This window comes from Chaetodon auriga, chromosome 16, assembly GCF_051107435.1.
Source record: "Chaetodon auriga isolate fChaAug3 chromosome 16, fChaAug3.hap1, whole genome shotgun sequence".
Classification (NCBI taxonomy): domain Eukaryota; kingdom Metazoa; phylum Chordata; class Actinopteri; order Chaetodontiformes; family Chaetodontidae; genus Chaetodon; species Chaetodon auriga.
In genome coordinates this window covers 16,445,001-16,463,883 of record NC_135089.1, presented here as the reverse complement: position 1 = coordinate 16,463,883, position 18,883 = coordinate 16,445,001, and the positions used below count along the sequence as shown (strand labels likewise).

Below are 18,883 nucleotides of genomic sequence, written 5' to 3'. Positions count from 1 at the left end.
AATAGAATATTAACAGAATCAGTGATCACAGTGAAATGAAATTTAGTTTCTTTGACATGTACATATTCACTCATACCTTTCTCAAAGGTTCAGAAAGTTAATCCTCTGCATTTGAAATAACTTCATCACTTCCAGCTATTTAAGTTGGTAGATCCATAATAATAATAAGTCCATTATTTGAAGGGTAGTTTAAGTAAAAATTGAAAAACAGAGAATTGATTCAAGAACTCTTGTTGTCTAATGTTTTCAAGTGTGTGTGGAAACCTCCAACATACAGACTTTAGTATCAGTTTATAAGTTATGAGTTTTGTCCAACAGGTTTGTGATCACGAAGATCAAAAGAGAGCAACAGTAACACCACAGGGACTTTGTGAAAGAGATAATGAGACTGTATTGGCTTGATCTTAGCGGCTTCTTGGATCGAAAGGTTGGGTCCGTATTTAAATTAATTGTCCCCAAACAAAACTTTGTTCCAAAATCTGTTTCAAATGTTGATGGGATGCCACTTCATTGAGTCAATGCTGAGACATTTTGCAAGATAAGTGAAAACTTTCATCTGCAGCTTCCAACAAACATGTGAGTACAAGATGGAAGACTTTACACAATAAAATCTGTACTTTCAACTGCAAATTACGGTGATAATGAAGGTGAGAATACAGATATGACATCAAATCAAGTCCAAGTTAAAAAATGTCTGTCAGGAATGTTAAGTATAACATGCAGTGGACTAAAACACTGGTACGCTCCTTAAAGGGGCTGGGTAGGCAGGGATAATGGTTGGAGGGATTTGGCTCTTTAGTAACACTGGGGTTAGCTGCATGGCTGCAGTATTAACTGGTGGAACAATGGACCCTCTCACCATCCTGTTTACAGGACACAGTAAATCCACATAAGCGGTGAAACAGCCTGCTGGACACAACACACTTCCAGCAGCTAAGGCTCTCTCTCTCTCTCTGTCTCTCTCTCTCTCTCTCTCTCTCTCACACACACACACACACACACACACACACACACGCCTTGTCTCACAAACACGCAAACAGTTGCGGCCTTTCTAACCATTTTTTGTCTGTTTATCTGTCTGAGTCTGAACCCTCCACACACACACACACACACACACACACACACACACACACACACACACACACACTCTTTCTCTGTTTGACCTTCTCACACAGATACGCTCATAATTGCAAGCAGAACAGGTGGAAGTAATGATTTAGAGGGCTCAGCCTTCATAGAAGCATTGGTGTTTTTGTCTCAGCCCGTCTGTCTTCTTAGCCTCTTGCTCCCACTTCTTTATCTACAACTGCACATCTGTCTAAGTAGCACTTGTGTTTGTATGTATCATGTATCATGTATGTATCATGTGCGTGTAAACACTCACAGTATCGCCAGACATACGCAACCTAGTTTATCCCTCCAAAATGGCCGTGTACAGCTGTTAGTATGATTATGTGATACATGTGGTGCATTAGCTCTGAAGACTCCAGCTGAGATTGAGGCCACACTCTACACAAGGTCCAGACTGTGATGCTGAATTGTAGAGTTTCCCTGAAAGTGCCACAACAATGTCATTCTATAATGGAGTGATGAGGCGAGGAAAGGAGATGGTTTCAGCCTTAGCGATGGCTTTCCACGGAAACCCTAAAGGGATGGAGGCAGATTGAAGACTTCTCAGATCTGGTGCTGCCAGGCAGAAGGAAGGGATGAGGCCTTGAGTGATGGCTGGTTTTAGAGCCATGACCATATCAGGAAGGAGATGGCCTGATAACTGCATGGCCTCAGCTCACACACCCATATTCCTCCTGAGCGTACCTCCGGCTCCTGCATTGGTGAGTATCTGAGTCAAATATTGGATCCTGTTTAACCGATGGCCAACGTCCCTCCTCTTACTACTGTTACCTTTTGATTTCTGCTGTCTTTCCATTGTTCAGCCTCTGTCTGCAGCAGCTAGTTGGTGAGTGAGCTGGTTGGCTGGTTGGTGTTTGTTGGTAGCAGCAGCACCCATGCCAGGTGGATATAAAGGGGAGTGCAGGGATGATGTGGACCCCATGCCATTCCTGATTCCTTCAAAGAAGGAGCGCCTGGATGCTATGAATAAACCATATGACATCAGGCACTCCTGCTGTGTCAAAGATGAGAAGGAGGCTTTCATTGCTGGGGAGATTCAGTCTGAAGATGGAGACAAAATCACTGTCAAGACCACCAAGAACACTGTTAAGACACTTCAGCAGGTGAACCCTACAAGTACAAAGCCAGAGACATGACCACCCTCACTTTCCTCAACAAGGCCAGCATCTTGGATAACCTAAGAAGCTGGAGTTTAAAAAATGAGGGTGTGGTGTGGAGTTTGAAATACACAGGTATTTACCAGTCAGAGTGGACCACTTGTTACATGATGGGAAATGTAGGATGCAGTGCTTTGGACTTTTCCCTTAATGGCACCAGACTTTTCTCTTTTAATGCATAGGTTACATCAGTGATCAACAATGAACCCATACAAATGGCTGCCCATCTATGGCGTTAATGTGGCCCAGTTATAAAATTTCTAGGAATGCAAAAGACTTCCTCCTCTTCTCCATCTCTGACAATGCCTACCACAACATGCTGATGGGTGAGGAGAGGGTGATGGCAGGGTGTTGAGAATAGACTGTCAGATTTTCAGAGAGAGAGAAGGAAGTAATTTTAATCAGTCACAGGTCATTGATGGGTGAGGGAAGGGAAGTAAAGCTGGCACAGAGGAGAAGTAAGTATGCAAGTGGTATGTGGTGATTGGGGATGACCCCCTCAAGATGATTTCCTTGAAAGTCATTACACTGTTCTCTATGTGAAAATAGGGAGTGGGGCAGTTGCTAGTAATCAGTGTGGCATGTGATGATTTGCTTAGGGAGAAGAAAAATATTTGAAGCCATTATATGGCATCAGGGGAAGGCTGGCAGCTGTCTGTGTTGTTGGTACTGCTGACAGAGAACATCAGCAGCCCTGTGATCTGCACGGAGGGAAATCAGCAGTAATTATTCTAGTCTCTCTCACACTTTCTGCTTCCTCTCCTGCCCCCTTTATGTCCCATCATTGCAGAGCATGAGGACCAGTCTATGCTGATCATGTCATGTAAGGACTTTTATTCATATCTTTTAAACAAATAACATATATGGCGTTGTCTCACTGTTATTAATTCCTTATTTGTTTCTCTCCTCCAGTGCTGGCAAGACTGAAAACACTAAAAAGTCACCCAGCGCTGTGTTGGAGCTACTGGCAGTAAAACCTCCTACTCCAAAAATCATGTACATTTCTCTTCTCTTCTCTTCTCTTCTCTTCTCTTCTCTTCTCTTCTCTTCTCTTCTCTTCTCTTCTCTTCTCTCAGGGCTCTCTGGAGGACCAGATCATGTAGGCTAAACCAGTGCTGGAGGCATTTGGCTCGGCAACGCCGAGACCATCAGGAACAACAACTCCTCACGCTTTGTTGTGCCACGTATATCTTGATAATTTTATGCAGTGAAATGATTAATGTCCATGTGGAATTAAATACAAATTGTAGAAAATAAAAACAGCACAATCACCAAATCTGCCAGAATAATATTTATGAGTTGTTTCAGGAAAAATGAATCAGCATCCACCTTAGGCCTCCAGCTAAGACGCCTGGTGCTGACATTGAGACCTGTGAATGGATTTCTTTTATTACTCTGTGCACCTTGGTAAAATGCCAAATCTTGGTTTTTATATCCTCCTTTTCATGAAATAAAGATAGTATCCACTGAAAACATGTCAGCTGTGAAAGGAATAGAATGAGCATCTTTAAATCTGCTGTTGTTTGTGTGGGTTTGTTCTGTATCTACGTACGTGTGTGTATCGGATCTGCCAGAGAAATCAAGAGTGATTTCCCAGAATGATGATACCACATCTTCTACCAACTCCTGTGCGGAAAGAAGACAGAGCATGAAGCTGTAATGTCACCAGTTAATGTGGAATTATAGCGAAGTCAGATCGGCATTTGAAGGGGAAGGACAAATTTGTTTTACAGATTGAGATGACATGTTTGGATGTCTGAGAATGGAGACAGAGCAGGGCGATGTTGTTTAACAGTCTGATCACATCCAGGTTTGAGAAAGACAGTGCTGTCTGGTGGTCATTCTTAAATATTAAACCTGCAATCAATAACATAGTATAAATCAGTGATTCCAGGTCAGGTGTAGTCTATTTGCAGAGTGCTCTCATGCAGTTGCCAGGGGGTTGAAGAAACAGAAATTATCATTAAAAAAAAAAATAAAAATCTGCACATTGTGTCAGCTATAACACCTGAACACCTGTTATGATTGAAAAAAGTAACGGAAAAAGGTAAAAGTGAATTAACATTAGCTAAAGGTACGATAAAAAGAGTTGAAATAACTACAATTAGCTTAAAGTAACAGATAAAGTAATAGTTTGCTCAAAGTTGTGGATAATGGTTGACATTACATCAGCTAAAGGTACCTCAAACAGAATGCGTGAGTGTGTCAGGGAGTCACTGTGGTGGACAGCATGGACGGCAGGGAGGAAGAGCTGCTCACTGATGTGAGTTCATCGTTTTGTCTCTGTGAGCTCAGTTATTAATGCTGTGCAATCAGCAATGAAGATAGACACACTTCTGCATGACCACCGAGAAACAAAATAAATGTATTAGCCTGTTGATGGTGCTGTTGCTCCTCTTTGTGTATCTATGTTGTGCAGAGATCTTTCCTCTCTCTCTCTCTCTCTCTCTCTCTCTCTCTCTCTCTCTCTCTCTCTCTCTCTCTGTCTCTGTCTATGCTTGTGTGTCCACAGGAAGCCTTTGATGTCCTGGGCTCCACTCCTGAGGAGAAGATGAGCGTGTACAAGCTGGAGGCATAATGCACTTCAGCAACATGAAGCTCAAACAGAAAGCCAGAGAGGAACAGGCTGATGTGGATTCCACTGAGGGTATAAAAAAAAAAATCCACCTGACTGCTTCTCCCTCTCTCTCATTCTGGTGTCCCAGCTCATATTTTTCAAACTTAATGTTGTTTTTCTTTCCTTTTATCAGTCCCAGTCTCATTTGTGTGTTCTGTTCTACCCATTTTTTCAGCATGTGTAACACAACATTGTTAATTCCTTGTCCACTCTCCTCTTCCCTTCTTTAAGTGGCTGACAGAGTCGTCCACCTCGTGGCCGTCAGCTCCGGGGAGCTGCAGCAGGGTGTAACACGTCCCGGGGTCAAGGCTGGCAATGAATTTGTGATTCAAAAACCTCATTTAGACAAGTCAAATATTCTTGAAAACAAAGACGTGAGATCTGAATAGATTATGTGAGATATGATCAGGTCTTGCCCACTATTTTTCAGGTTGTCTGGTCCTTCTGTGATCCAACTCTGTCTTTCATGTCAGCGGTGCATCATCTTCTCCCATGGGAAGCTGCAGCAGTTCTTCAACATCACGTTTGTGCTGGAGCAAGAAGAACACAAGGAAGAGGGCATCGATTTGGTCTTCATCAACTTCAACCTGGAGCTGCAGGCCTGCATCGACCTACACGCACACACACACTGCACAAACATGGGCATCACATTTTTTTCATATTTCAACTCTCTCAGTTCTCCTCTCTAGCCTATGGGGATTTTCTCCACCCTGGCGGAGCAGTGTGTCTTTCCTTCAAAGCAGCTCTGTATGACAGCTGCCTGGCCGAGTCCTCCAACTTCCTCAAGCTAAAAGGGGGGAAGAAAGGACGCAAGACCCACTTTGAACTGGTGCAATTTGCCGGCACTGTGAGTACTGAATTCATGCAGCCTTTGACATTGAGGTGTTAGTGGCTAGAAAATACACAATTGCTCGCATAGGATGGGGATAAGTGTGAGTGTGAGTGTGTGTGTGTGTGTGTGTGTGTGTGTGTGTGTGTGTTTGGGTTAAAATAAAGCATCATTGATGGTCCTGCCCCTCGTTAATGGGTCCTTTTACCTCCTCTTTCTCTTGATCTCACTTTATCTGCCCCTACTTTTCCATTTTCATCATTTCACTCTGCCCCCCCCCCCCCCCCCATTCCTCTTTTCTTCAATTGCTCCTCTTGATGTCTCGTAGGTACTATATCCTCAACCCCAATGTCATCCCTAAAGGATTTGTTAACAATAAAAAGGTTTCTGAGCTCATCATGAGTTCAGCTGGACTGGATAATTTGGTGCACCAAATCGGACACACTGAGGTGCACCGCTGTTACAATATTTAAATGGTATGCTGACAGATAAACTAAGATGGCCAACATGGTAAACATTATACCTGCCAACCTCAGCATGGTAGCGCCATCATTATGAACACGTTAACATGCTTAAGTTTTACATACATCATACATCATCAGTATCCTGAGGATGTTACACGAACAAGACAGTCTTTTTTTTTTTTTTACTATAAATTCAGCAGCTGTGGTACGATTCCCACTTACAACCTGTCAATACTGGTGAATTCACTACAGTGTTTGCAAACACTCTGAGGAGCCTGATAGGACATTTTTAGCAGTGGTAAATGTGAGGTGATGAATGTTGCATAAGGCCAGTGGGTGAGAGGGAAAGGATAATGAGATGTAAATGTGAGATGAGAGATGAGAGGGTGGAGGAAAGCAGACAATGCAGAGTGAATAGAAGGTTAGGAAGAAGGGGAGAAGGTGAAAATGTGAAGTAAAGGAGAATGATAAATGCTCTTTTTTTAAGGATGCAAGTTTATTGTTGTTTTTCTCATTCCTTTCAGGGCTGCATTGAGGAGCTGGACGCTAAATGAGTATAAATAGGCCGACAGGTGGGATGTTATGGATTACAGGAAGAGATAAAGGTTGGTTCTCTGGCTGCTCTCTGAGAGGTGGAGAAGCAGAGGACAGAGCTATTGTGAGACCTGGAGGACCTCACTGATAGGAGGTAGAGGTAGAGGTAGAGGAGGGAGAAGCCACCATTATCCAGGTGACAGCTGTCAATCAACCCCAATTAAGACTATTTTTGTTTAGCTGGAAAACCTGACCAGGCTGAAAGTGAAGCTGGAAGAGAACGAACAGAGTATGAAGGCTGAGATCGAAGACCTCAATGTCATTTGACCTTTCTTTTGGGGGGGATGTGTGATATTTTTCCTCATTTTCACAAGTGAGAGCTGTAACACAGTGATGGTGGGCCTGGTCAATGCCCGTCATGACTGCTCCCTGCTGAAGGAGAAGCTGAAGGAGCAGTCAGAGGTCCACAAGGAGCTGCAGCGCCTCATGTCCAAGTTCAATGGCAATGTCACCTCCTGGAGGAGCAAGCATGAGATGGATGCATCCACTGCACTGAGGAGCTGGAGGAGACTGAGTGGGTTGCAAAGGTTTTCATATCAGCCCTGTGCATGAATGAAACATGGTGGTGGTCTTGATGCTTTTTAATTTAATCCCACGGTTTCCTCTCCCTCTCCTTCTCTCTTCCTCCTTCCACTCCCCTCCAGGACTTACAGTGTGTCTCCAGGAGGCTGAGGAGGCAGCAGCGATGGCTCAAGCCACAGCTGCCAGCTTGGAGAAGGTCAAGAGGCTGCAGGGAGAGAAGGAGGACACACACACACACACACACACACACACACACACACACACACACACACACACACACACACACACACACACACACATGCAGGTACATAGATGTCTTTCCATCACTTTTGGGGACATTACATAGACTTACATTCATTTCCTTGAGACTTACCATAACCACCACTTGATTGTAGTTTAATATAAGGCTTCAGCCAGCAGCCAATTAGCTTAAATTAGCATAAAGACTGGGAGCAGGGAAGCAGCTCACCTGGCTCTGTCCAAAAGTAACTAAATGTGTCTACCAGCACCTGTAAAGATCAGTAATTAACACAATATGTCTTGTTTGTTTAATCTGTACACAAAGCAAAGAGAAAAAGCAATAGAACCAGCTAACCACTAATAGCTGCTCGGCTAATCAGCTGCTGGTGGCAGCCTTATATTTAACAGAGCAATTGCAGAGTGGACTCTCAGTCTCCTCATCTAACTCTCCAGTACACAGGGAATAGCATATTTCCCAAAATGTCAAACAATTCCTTTAAATTGTGGCACTTTTAATTAAACTACTTGGATCCCATTAGAGCCTAAACTATTCAGGAATCTGTCAGTCACAAAATGAGGACACTGTCTTTTAATTCCTCAAAAGCAGACATGTTAGAGAGCAGGTTGAAGACATAATTCATTATGTAACAAACAGTCCATGTGTTTATTTAATACTAAGACAAATCTCTAAAATGAGGGTGATGATGATGAAGGGCTTCATCTCTGTGGAGATCGTCCAGGTCAGCAAGCCCACCAGTGCGAGACAGGACAGGTAGAGGGCAAGAGAGACAACCCACACAGCGAGCAGGTAGGCATTTAATCTTCACCTGTGACAGGCACGGCATTGTTCAGCCTGTCTTTGTCTTTGTGCTCCCACAGAGTGACACACACCCATTCAACCCCCCAGAGGATGCTTGACTGAGGAAGTATGAGCTCAGACCCCTCAGGGAAAGTCTTAAAAAGGCCTAGACAGACCTCCTAATAGAAAGTCGTGAATAATTAAATGAGTCTTTAACATCATCAATAGTCTTAATCAGTTTAGACTAATGATTGACCTCTTGTAATTGCTGATTTTAGCCTGCAAAGTATGTTTTAATGTCACGGTGCCTTGAATGTACTGTGTGTGACTACAGTCTTTGCTGTTATGGTTCTAGAAAGTGTTTTGGATCCTGTGTTGTTCATTAGTATGTGTGAAGAGTTCAGTGTGTGTGTGTGTGTGTGTGTGTGCCTTGCATGATCTCAGTTGGTGTCTTAACACTGGAGGGGGGAATGGGTAAAGCTGAGTTCTCACATCAAACATTGAGAGCTCACCTGTGTGTATCACTCTGACATGTGTGTTATGTGTGTGTGTGTAGGGACCTATTTTTAGTTTTTAGCTTTGATCCTGTATAGACGAGAAATTCACTTAAAGACAGATTTATGATGCAAATGCCCCCAAAGGCACTGACAGTTCATTGTGTGTTATTTGTGCATACTACTAACCAAATGTTCAATTAATGAAAATACCAGAAAGTAATTGGCACACAGTGAAACTGAGGCCTTTGGAGCTCTGGGGCAGTAGCCTGATTGGTAGTTCAGCCATGATTATGAATGATGCCACTGTGTGAAGATTACACACAGTTTCCCTGGGGTGCTGTGTTCTGCCAATTTTCTACTTAACAATGAGACATTCATCCACATAATGATGCTGAAAGTGGCTTTTGTTTGCTTTCTTCAGTCTGAATGCTAACAAAATCCTGAAACCTGGATGAAGCAAAACATCTTATTAATATCATGTTATAGCAGCTGCTATACTAACGTAATAGCAAATACTAATAACTGTTCTCTCACTGAGCTGCTTTTCTTAATGAACATAGGTGTGACAAGAACAAAAGGTATCTATCTCATACATCAACATGGAATTTATTTTCATTTTAGTTTCAGATGAACGTTTCACATTTTATACAAAATCATTAGAAAATGCCCGACACTCCAAAATCCCATGGCTAATCCTTGTTTAGCGGCTTCAGACAAAGGATTAATAGGGAAACATGCAGCATCCTGGACCAGTTGATGAGGCTCTACCTGAGCTCCAGATCAGTCAAATTGCAGTCCACAGTTCCCTTGATGGTCATAACGGTCATAACCTGACAAAATGGTACAGTGATATCTGACCACATCTACTAATTTACACAGTAGAGGAAAAAGTAGGACGCTGTCACTGACAGCTTCCTGCCTTTCCCTGCTGATCTGCAGGCTTCCTTTAGCTGATCATCACCACCCAAATGTCTTCGATGAATGGACAAAGTACCACGTCAACAACACCATGCATGTTTTCTTACGCATGACACATCATTGGTTATGACTGGTTATGTAGATTTAAAAAAAGATTATTATCTGAGTTTAAAATTAACCAATGACTGCAGGCCTGAGGGAGGGAGGGGGTCCACTGAGCCTCTGTTTGGATGAGGTAAAAGTGAGGGGGGGGACAAGTGGAGGCTAATCACTCAGTGTTTTGCTAATGTACATGCCCAGCATACACACGCGCACGCACAAATGAGGTCTCAGCTCAAGCGCACAGACACACACTCTTACTCGCAAACACCTCTGCCTCATGCCAAAAGCTTCTGAATTGTTCTTTGGAGGGTACAGTTGAGCCAGATGACTGATGCCACACTCCTCGAGGGACAGTGTGTGACTGTGCGTGAGAGAGAAAAGGGTCAGAAAAGATAGTACACACCCCCGATTAAGATCCAGCGACTGAAAATAGATTTTATTAAGCCAATGCAAAGAGACGTCTCTCTCAAACAGAAGAACCCATGACAGTGGGGCAGCGAGGCACTTACACAATCACTTTCATTTTACACAGTGCTTGCGTCAGTGTGTGTGTGTCTTACGTGGAGACACGGCTACATTTTTTTTTCTTCTTTTTTGTTACTGTTTTTTGATCAGACGTCCAACACACACGCACATACTCACAGGTACTCGTTTCACATTGGAGCATGTTTTTAGCAGTTGGCACATGTACATGCAAAGCTTCAGCCTGCGCAGGCAAACTGAGGGAAAAGGAAGCAGAGGAAGGAGGGAGGGGAAGGAGGGAGGAAGGAAAAGATAGACGTGTATGTGAACGGACAAACGCACAGATAGACTTACAGACAGGCTCTTGAACACTTTGAGCGTTTAAAAACACCCCCCTGCCTGTCTTTGATCCTGCCCCTGCCCCCCTTGTGTCACATGTTCATAGCAGCACCAGAGGAGCCCTCTGATTGGTGGGTACAGCCGTCCGTTAAGTCAGTCAGTTTCAAGGATGAGTGGCGGTTGCTCGTTCTCTTCCTCTAAGCGCAGATCATTGAGGTCATCTTCTAGCCCCGCCCCTCCCACAGCGCCCTGCTCTTCACAGTAACCTGGGAAACAAAAGGTCAAAGGTCAAATACTGAAACGACTTTGTACACGACTTAATTCAAAGTACAGAAGATTAAAGTAGTAGTAAACTGCAGTAACTGATTCCTACAATTAAGATCAAAAACAGCAATAGTTGGGAATTAAAAATGAGTAAAGTACACTGTGTGACAAACCTTTAGTGACTGCAGCACTGTAGGTTTGTGCCACAAGTGGGCGCTCATGTGACCCCTGCTCAAGGATCTCATTGGATGGCTCTGCACTGCCGTCTAACCTGAGGTCAATGACAGCAGAGATTCAGAACAATAAACCTTAAATTCCAGGCTGCTGGTTGTGTAAAAGGTCAGATTATAGTGCTCAGTGACCTGTCACATGTATTTATTCTGCGTGTGGATGTGTGTGTGTTACCTGTGCTGCTTCATAAGTGTGCACTCCCCTCCCTCTTGTGGATCCAGGTTGTACAGATACAGGTAACCATCAGCCGCTGCCACCAACAACCTGGGAATCTTCTGAATCCTAATTTCAGACAAAGATTCACAAACATAATGGTGCCTATTTAAGGATGAAGACCATTTTTAGACACTGGGGCTTGTACACTGTTGTTATGCAACTACTGAGCCTGTGTTTGCTGCACTTGCTCATCAAAGGACTCTTTCACAGACTGATACAAGCAGCAGTTTTTAAGATTCGGAGGAATATGAAAACTGTTACTTAGCATGAGCAGCAACATTGACACTGCTTTTGTAAACATCAATTTCAAACAGCACAGTATTGAACACAGTATCTTACTGAAGGCACAGATGACTTTGAAGTTCTTCTTATTAGTAATGAAGATGGAATGAAACGCACAAGACAAACTTGCATGACCTGTCTATGTATGAAAATCTAACCCTGAGAGCAGAGCAGCACTGAGTCATGCATATTACTGTTCATACCACTTTCACTTTCACTTCACTGCAGTTCTTTCTGGGTTGGGCATGGCATCTACAAATAGATGTGTCTACATACATACTGTATGCTTTCATATAGGTGTGTGTATACTCACACAGCTAAGGCGCAGATGTTCTTATGTCCGCAGAACGGCAGACGTACAGTGGCAAAGGCTCGCCCCTGGGTGAACATTTCTGTAACCTGGGAGGGCAGGTAGGTGGTGGACGCCATCAGAACCTTGCCCAGGTACCCTCCCCATGTGGTGGGCTCCTCCGCTGGCCTACATACACACACAGAATGTGAGAAGCCTGTGTTCATCAGAGGAAAATGCACGGCATCGCAGCTCTCTGGAGTTTTTAAAATTGGACGTGTAAGGAGGGAAACAGAAAGGGAAAGGTACGTACACATACTTCTCCTTCTGCGTCTCTAATTTGAAGATGTGGACCGTCTCTGTGTTGCTGGAGGCCGACAGGTACAGGCCTTCCATACTGAACGCCAGTGAGCAGATGCTCACGCATCTAAAATGACAGACAGAATCATGCCCGTCTAAAATAGCGAAACAGCTTTAATTTCTGAAAAAACAGAACTGTAGTGCATCAATCATCAAATCATCTACCGCTTGACTCCTCTTCGAAACTCAAAGAGCTTCTGTCCCTCTGGGATTGAGAAGACACGGATGACTGTGCCCTGGGAGGAAGTGAAAGACGCACAGAACATGACAACACTTGGAGGGGAAGCAACAACAGTGATCTGTATTTGCTCAGCTGGAAAACAAGAATCACACACAAATAACCCACACAGGCCAGTGTACTGGAAAGTAACTGTGTTACCTTCTCTGAGGCTGTGGCTAGTTTGGTTCCACTGGCATCAAAAGCCAGAGCCGCTAATGGGCTGTCGTGGGCTGGAATCATATTAGCCGCTCGCTGGAAAACAAATACCGACACTAGTTAGAGATGTGCTACTTCAGAAAGACAAAAATAGTAAGCATCAGTGACTGACAACAGGAAACACTGGCTGTCAGAATAGTGAGGACACAGCAGAACAGTTATGTATGATGAAAAAAGGGGAAATAAGAGCTTGGGTGGCACGAAAGATTACATATTACAAGGGCTTTATTACACAATCATAGTATAGTGCAGAGGGCTTTACTGTGCCTTCGGTCACCTACCAGATTGACTGTGTCAAACACTTGAACCTCTCCTATCGTAGCGCTGCCTGGGTAAGCCAGGTAACAATTGTCATTGCTGATGGAAAGGGCGCACAATCCTGGAGAAATAATAAAGACAAGCAAATTAGCAAAAGGAAGCCAAAGAAAGAAAGAAAGACAGATTCATCCGATTCTCACACATCTCACATTCATCTGAAGGTGACAGTCAGTGAAACTGAAAGAGTGACTCAAAGGATCAATTAAATGTTTTCAGCTTTGAAGTTTTGAAGAAATTCATCCAATGTGCTCCTGAGATATCGTGTTCAAACACAGTGTCAGCAAACACAGCTGGCTTGCAAATGATTGTATTCTGTTTTTATGTTTTAAACAGCGTCTCAACTTGTGTGGAATGGTGGTTGTAAGCACACACGTACACACACACACACACACACACACACACTACACTATGTTGAGATACTGCCTGCCTTTCTTCAGACTTACCTGAAGGGTTTGGTGGAGTTTCCCTGATAGTGTGCAGCACTTTCATGTCTCGTATGTTGTGAATGTAAAGCGACTCCTCCAGACACACAATCAGCCTCTGCAGAGGAGCCACAGAAGATCAACATCACAAGACAAATAGGGCCTCCGGCTTTGATGAATATGTAACAAGGTCAAGTGAAAACGCCTGCCTGACAGACACACAGACAGGTATTTATTTGCCCTCCACCTCCTACCTGTCTGTTGAGCTTGACAGCCAGTATGGTGTTGGAATAGGAGTAGTTGCAGATCTCAGTTCCCTTCTTGAAATGACAGACTTTGAGCTTCCTGGGGGCCTTCAGGCTGACAATGGCCACCAGGCTGCTGGAGAACAGACGCTCCACAATACACACATCCTCTGTGTCCGCTGCAGGAACACACACACACACACACACACACACACACACACACACACACACACACACAATGAATCATCACCTCACTACAATCGCCCAGTGGCATCCTTTCATTTTTTAGTAGCTGTCTTTCTGTGACTCTTGTGGTGACAATTTTAAAACAGTTAAGGAATTGAAATGGTGCAAATGAAAGCATCTCTTTATAGCCACATTAGCAGACAGCTGATTCACAGAGGAACACTAACAGCTGTTAGTGGCCACTGTGGTGCTGTTTTAATCTTGGTGTGAGTTTCATTGTTTCTGAACACACCTGCACCTTTATGCATGCTCAGTAAATGGACCAGGCAAAAGCCGGGTTTGTGTCTTCTACTGCCTGCTTTGCACTGCCCATTCAAATTTAACATGTTTATCAAAAGGTACAGGTCAGCTCACAGTACATGGGCAGTTAACAGGCATATAAGATATCATGCTGTGCACTATGCAAATCCAATAATGCGGAGGAAGCTTGATGTTTTAGTCCATGGGTATGGGCAAAGTGCTGACAAAGTTTATTAATATTTAAAGTAACAGCACTACTGTAATGGTGCAGTGACTGTGTTCAGTCTAGACAGAAGGCATTAAACACAATACCTCAAAAATATGACTGTGCACTAATAATTATATTGTTATTGCAGATAAAGCAGCTTTAAAATCCATTATATGCACAAAAGGATTGTGTACTTGTAACTGCATAAAATAACTGTACACAAAAGTGTGGATAAGGTATTACGACTGAAGAGCAGAGCTTGGTCAATACTCACTACATTCATATATCTGCTCCAATTTGTCCACAGAGGACAGGGAGAAAAACTTGTATCCTGATTTGGTGCCAACAGCTAAGGACCTGTAAAAATAAATAAATAAATAAAAAAAAACAGATAAAGCAGCAGCATTGAATAATCATGGCATCAGCAAGATATCACACCCATACACCCGCTGAACGTAATTATGACAGCTCACAGAGGCGTTTCAAAGTGGACACAGGAGGGATCAGCTTCATGGTTTCATTTTAGTGTTACTGGTTGTACTGGTCAGATAGTGACAGTGGTCACACGACCCAGGGCCCTGTGGTCTCGAGCAGTCAACAACAAATTGAGCAGACTAACCCTCCGCGCAGTACAACAGCACATCAAGCTACATGTCCTCAAGAGATCTGTCTTAAAGAGGTACACTGACCCAGTATGAGACTTTTACGCTATTAAACAGTCCTTCGGCTGAAGCGCCAGTCCTTCAAAAAAAAAAACAAAAAAAAAAAAACACCAGGTCAAAGCTAGCGAGCAAAATAAGTAAAAATCACAAGTTATGTCTGTCTGCAGTCAGTATATTAATAATAACAATCGTCACCTCAGCCTCCCAAGTTACATGACACCTAACCTACATGTGTATTGTAGCTAAAGTTAGCCAGCATCATGCTAGCTAGAAAGCTATGCTAGTGACGAATGAAATAGCACATATACTGTCCATTGACTTGACAGCTTTATTAGGTCTAGCTAAACTCAGCGTCTATTAGAAGTATTTTTTAACGTGATAAGCCACATGCAGGATACTCCACATCGAGCCCTGTCACACCGCGAGGCGCCCAGACAAGTCCACACTCAGCTAGCTAACGTCAGCTAGCTTGACAGCAGAGGCCATCGGATCCCCAGACATTCTCCCCGGCCCTGCCTTACGTGTTGTCCTGGTTAAAGTTGGCGAACAGGAGCTGGCTTCCGCCAGCATCCCCGCTTTGACTGGCCAAGTTCATGGGCTCGGCACCATCGACATATAATGCTCCGGCAGAAATAGCAGCAGTTGGGCTGGGATAACTACTGTGATAAGGGCCAGAAGTGTTGAGCTTCAGGGGGCCATCTCTTTTTCTTAGCCTTGCTGTAGTGATTGTTGTTGTTTTTCAGAGGGGTTGTTGCTCCTCCTTACTGCGCATGCTCCGAGGACGCAGCGTGCGGTGTCTTTAAAGAGCCAGAGCAGTTTTTTGTCAAGTACAGGGTCGTGGTGACAATAATGTCATCCTATCCGATTTTACTGTGAATAACATGTTTTTGTTTGATATCTCGGTACTACAAGACAAATAAAAAGCAGGAGAAAACTCTGCTGCAAACCCTCCGCTTTACAGCAACTTTTCATGACTTAATGTAGCAGCGCCCCCCACCGTCAATATATGCGAACAACATCTAAAATGAATGGGCGAGATACACGTTTTACCCTGATTGTTAAGTTAAAAGTATTCTATTTATTCCACATACCATTGATGTAGGCCAGTTCTTATGTCCTCTTAACTCCAGCCGAAAATTGTGTATTAATTAATACTCTACATCACACAGTTTGCAAAGCTGTTCAACAGCTCTTCTCCACATAATTAGAATTTCTTATTCAAATATCTCCACTTTCTTACCTTTCTTAAAAATGTCAAATATTTCCACCTTTGCTCAATCATACAATTTTAAACTATAATGCCGTGCCACTCTGTTTCGTCATTCAACAATGTAAGAGGCTCATTTTAAGATAATTACAAATACTCATCCTGTTGCTGATTTGATGATGTCCTTCTGTTATCCCAGTCTGGGTTGATAGAAGGACTTGCTTGTCTCTTAAAATAGCACTTATCCCTGTCTTTGAACAGACTAAAATTCTATTAAACGAGGTTAAGTTACAGTTGATATCACTTGGAAAAAAATCCACTGATGCAAATGGAATCAAGCTTGACATGACTTTGGTATGACTTATAATTATATTTTGATTCCCTTTCAAAGCGGACTCTCCATCTGTATTATGTGATTTATTCTACTGATATTGTCATACACTGACATTTTAATATTTAAGCTGTATGAGATGCCATGTCTGTCTACAAACTGAGTTTTCCCTTCACTGCTGTGCAATGGCATATTTATTGTACACAATATAAGATGCAATATAATTATATACATACAAGAATATCATTTGACATCGAAATATTTTGCAAAATAAAAGGGAAAAATTGCATGATCCCTGTGGGTTACTGTTCCAATGCATGTTGTACAAACCTATAAAGTATCCCAAAGTCGTATTTTCATAATACTATTTGATATAAACACATTTTAGATACGTATTCATTCATATTCATTAATTTTAAGACCTAATTATTTTCTGAATGGCCTGTCTTTCCAAGTGAACTTTCACATGAGCATCAAAACATCCTGCGACTAACGACTGTGGTGGCTGCAGCAGCGATGTCTGAAGCGTGGGATGAGAAGGAAGCAGTTAGTGATCTGATGCGTTGACTGTAATTTAGAGTGTGAGTCACAGTTTCTGTCAACGTGTTTAAACTTTGTTGCAGTTTCAGGTTTATGTCTGAGCATGTCAGAGTGTGATTCATTCACTGGATAACAACATCCAGCTGAACAGCACTGGGAAACATGGACAGCGAGTATTAAATGGAAAGAAAGCAAGACTAGAATTAGGACCTTGAAGTTGTTTGCCTCTGCCAACTATTCAAGTTGCACTTTACATCCACACACGTCTGTCCAGACTTTATTGACGGGGGTGGTCCAAGCGGACACAACTCTGTTCCTGACTCATATAGTATATACAATGAAGACTTTGAAGGGATTTGATAAAAGGTATTAAGTTGGGGGACTGTGGTGGACTACAACACTTCAAATATGGATGTTGCTGCACACTGTAAAATGTGGACGCTTCACACACATCTTCAATCCGACAGCACAGAAGATCTTTACAATCAGCACAGTTAGAAGGTGGACGCCCAAGATTAGAGTCACCAATTCAGTATCTGACCACATGTGAAATATGGTCACAGTCTGCCTTCTGCTCCTGAGATATGCTGCTGAATAATGGCTAGAGAAGTGTTTTTGCAAAACATTATGATGTCACAGTGAAGCTGATCCTTGACTTTTTGGATAAAAAATGGCACCACTTCTTCACTTTATCCCATGACACGTTTGTGTGAAATTTTGTCATTTCCGTATAAATTCTTGAGTTATTGCCAAAACTAAACAAACAAAATGTGAGAAAACCACAACTGCTCAGCTGCACTGAGAATAAATCAGCCCACCATGATAAACTTTTAGCCTGAGAGCGTTTTTTGTCCTTACCAACAATGATGTTAAAGCAATCTTTGTACCCAGTCATAAAAAGCTCTTATTAACAAGAAAGTATTATTAATTATTAACAAGCGTTTTATTAAATTTCAAAGCAGTGATTTCTCTGAAAGATAAACCTCAGCACTGTCACATCACTGTGTGTACTATACATAAATCTGTTTTATTACAGCCCTATTAATCACGTTGATTCTACTTCTGTACTAAAAACCAATACAGACGCACATCTGTGAAGTTAGCACAGTGACTCCATCCACCCCTCCATTTTGAACTCATTTAGTCTATGTTGCGTGTTTGCTCCTGCGTGGTTGTGATTGTGCGTCAGCTGTGTCCTTTCGTCCAGTTTACTGTTTTCAGGGACTGACTGCCTCTCCTCCAGAGCTCTGTCAGCACAGGCAGAGGTCCACCACACTGTGTACCGGCCTTTGGTTTACACAAGCCACAGCTTCCAAATAAACATGACAGACAGGGAGACTGAGGCAGGCCTTGTGAAATGGAGAGCAGAGCTGCGTGAGCCTCGAAGGAAAAAGTTTCTTCTGAAATGAATAACAGAATAATCAATCCAAATAGGAATACTGGAGGAATATTTTCCAATGACAACATGCAAAAATATGGTGTTAAAATATGAAAAAAATCCATCAAAATCCCTGGTGTTTACCTTTTTAAGACCATTTAAATCGACATTCTTTGAAAATTATACCCAAATAAATAAGCTTGTAGCAGAAGAACTGTTTGGCCAAAATACATGTATGAGGGCTCATTTGAGAGGGAACTTGCTTTTCTTTGCTGAAATGTGCTTGTTTGGTATGTGGCTAAAACACAGCCTACACTACATCCGCTCTAACATGTGG

General features: G+C 42.8%; 1 protein-coding gene across 2 annotated transcripts; it reads right to left on the bottom strand.

The window, feature by feature from the left end:
• Positions 1 to 9,440: 9,440 nt before the first annotated feature.
• wipi2 (WD repeat domain, phosphoinositide interacting 2) lies at positions 9,441 to 15,862 on the bottom strand. Of its 2 annotated transcripts, none has more exons than XM_076752743.1 (12): positions 15,612 to 15,862; positions 14,703 to 14,785; positions 13,744 to 13,913; positions 13,511 to 13,607; positions 13,031 to 13,128; positions 12,693 to 12,785; positions 12,479 to 12,549; positions 12,267 to 12,380; positions 11,978 to 12,142; positions 11,341 to 11,448; positions 11,109 to 11,206; positions 9,441 to 10,937 (listed from the first exon to the last, which is right to left on the bottom strand). In XM_076752743.1, the coding sequence occupies exons 1-12, from the start codon at positions 15,683 to 15,685 to the stop codon at positions 10,825 to 10,827; spliced, it is 1,284 nt and encodes a 427-aa protein (XP_076608858.1). In that variant the 5' UTR covers positions 15,686 to 15,862; the 3' UTR covers positions 9,441 to 10,824. The 2 variants fall into 2 exon arrangements, with proteins under 2 accessions (XP_076608858.1, XP_076608860.1); XM_076752745.1 differs by having other exon boundaries at positions 12,273 to 12,380.
• Positions 15,863 to 18,883: the final 3,021 nt, after the last annotated feature.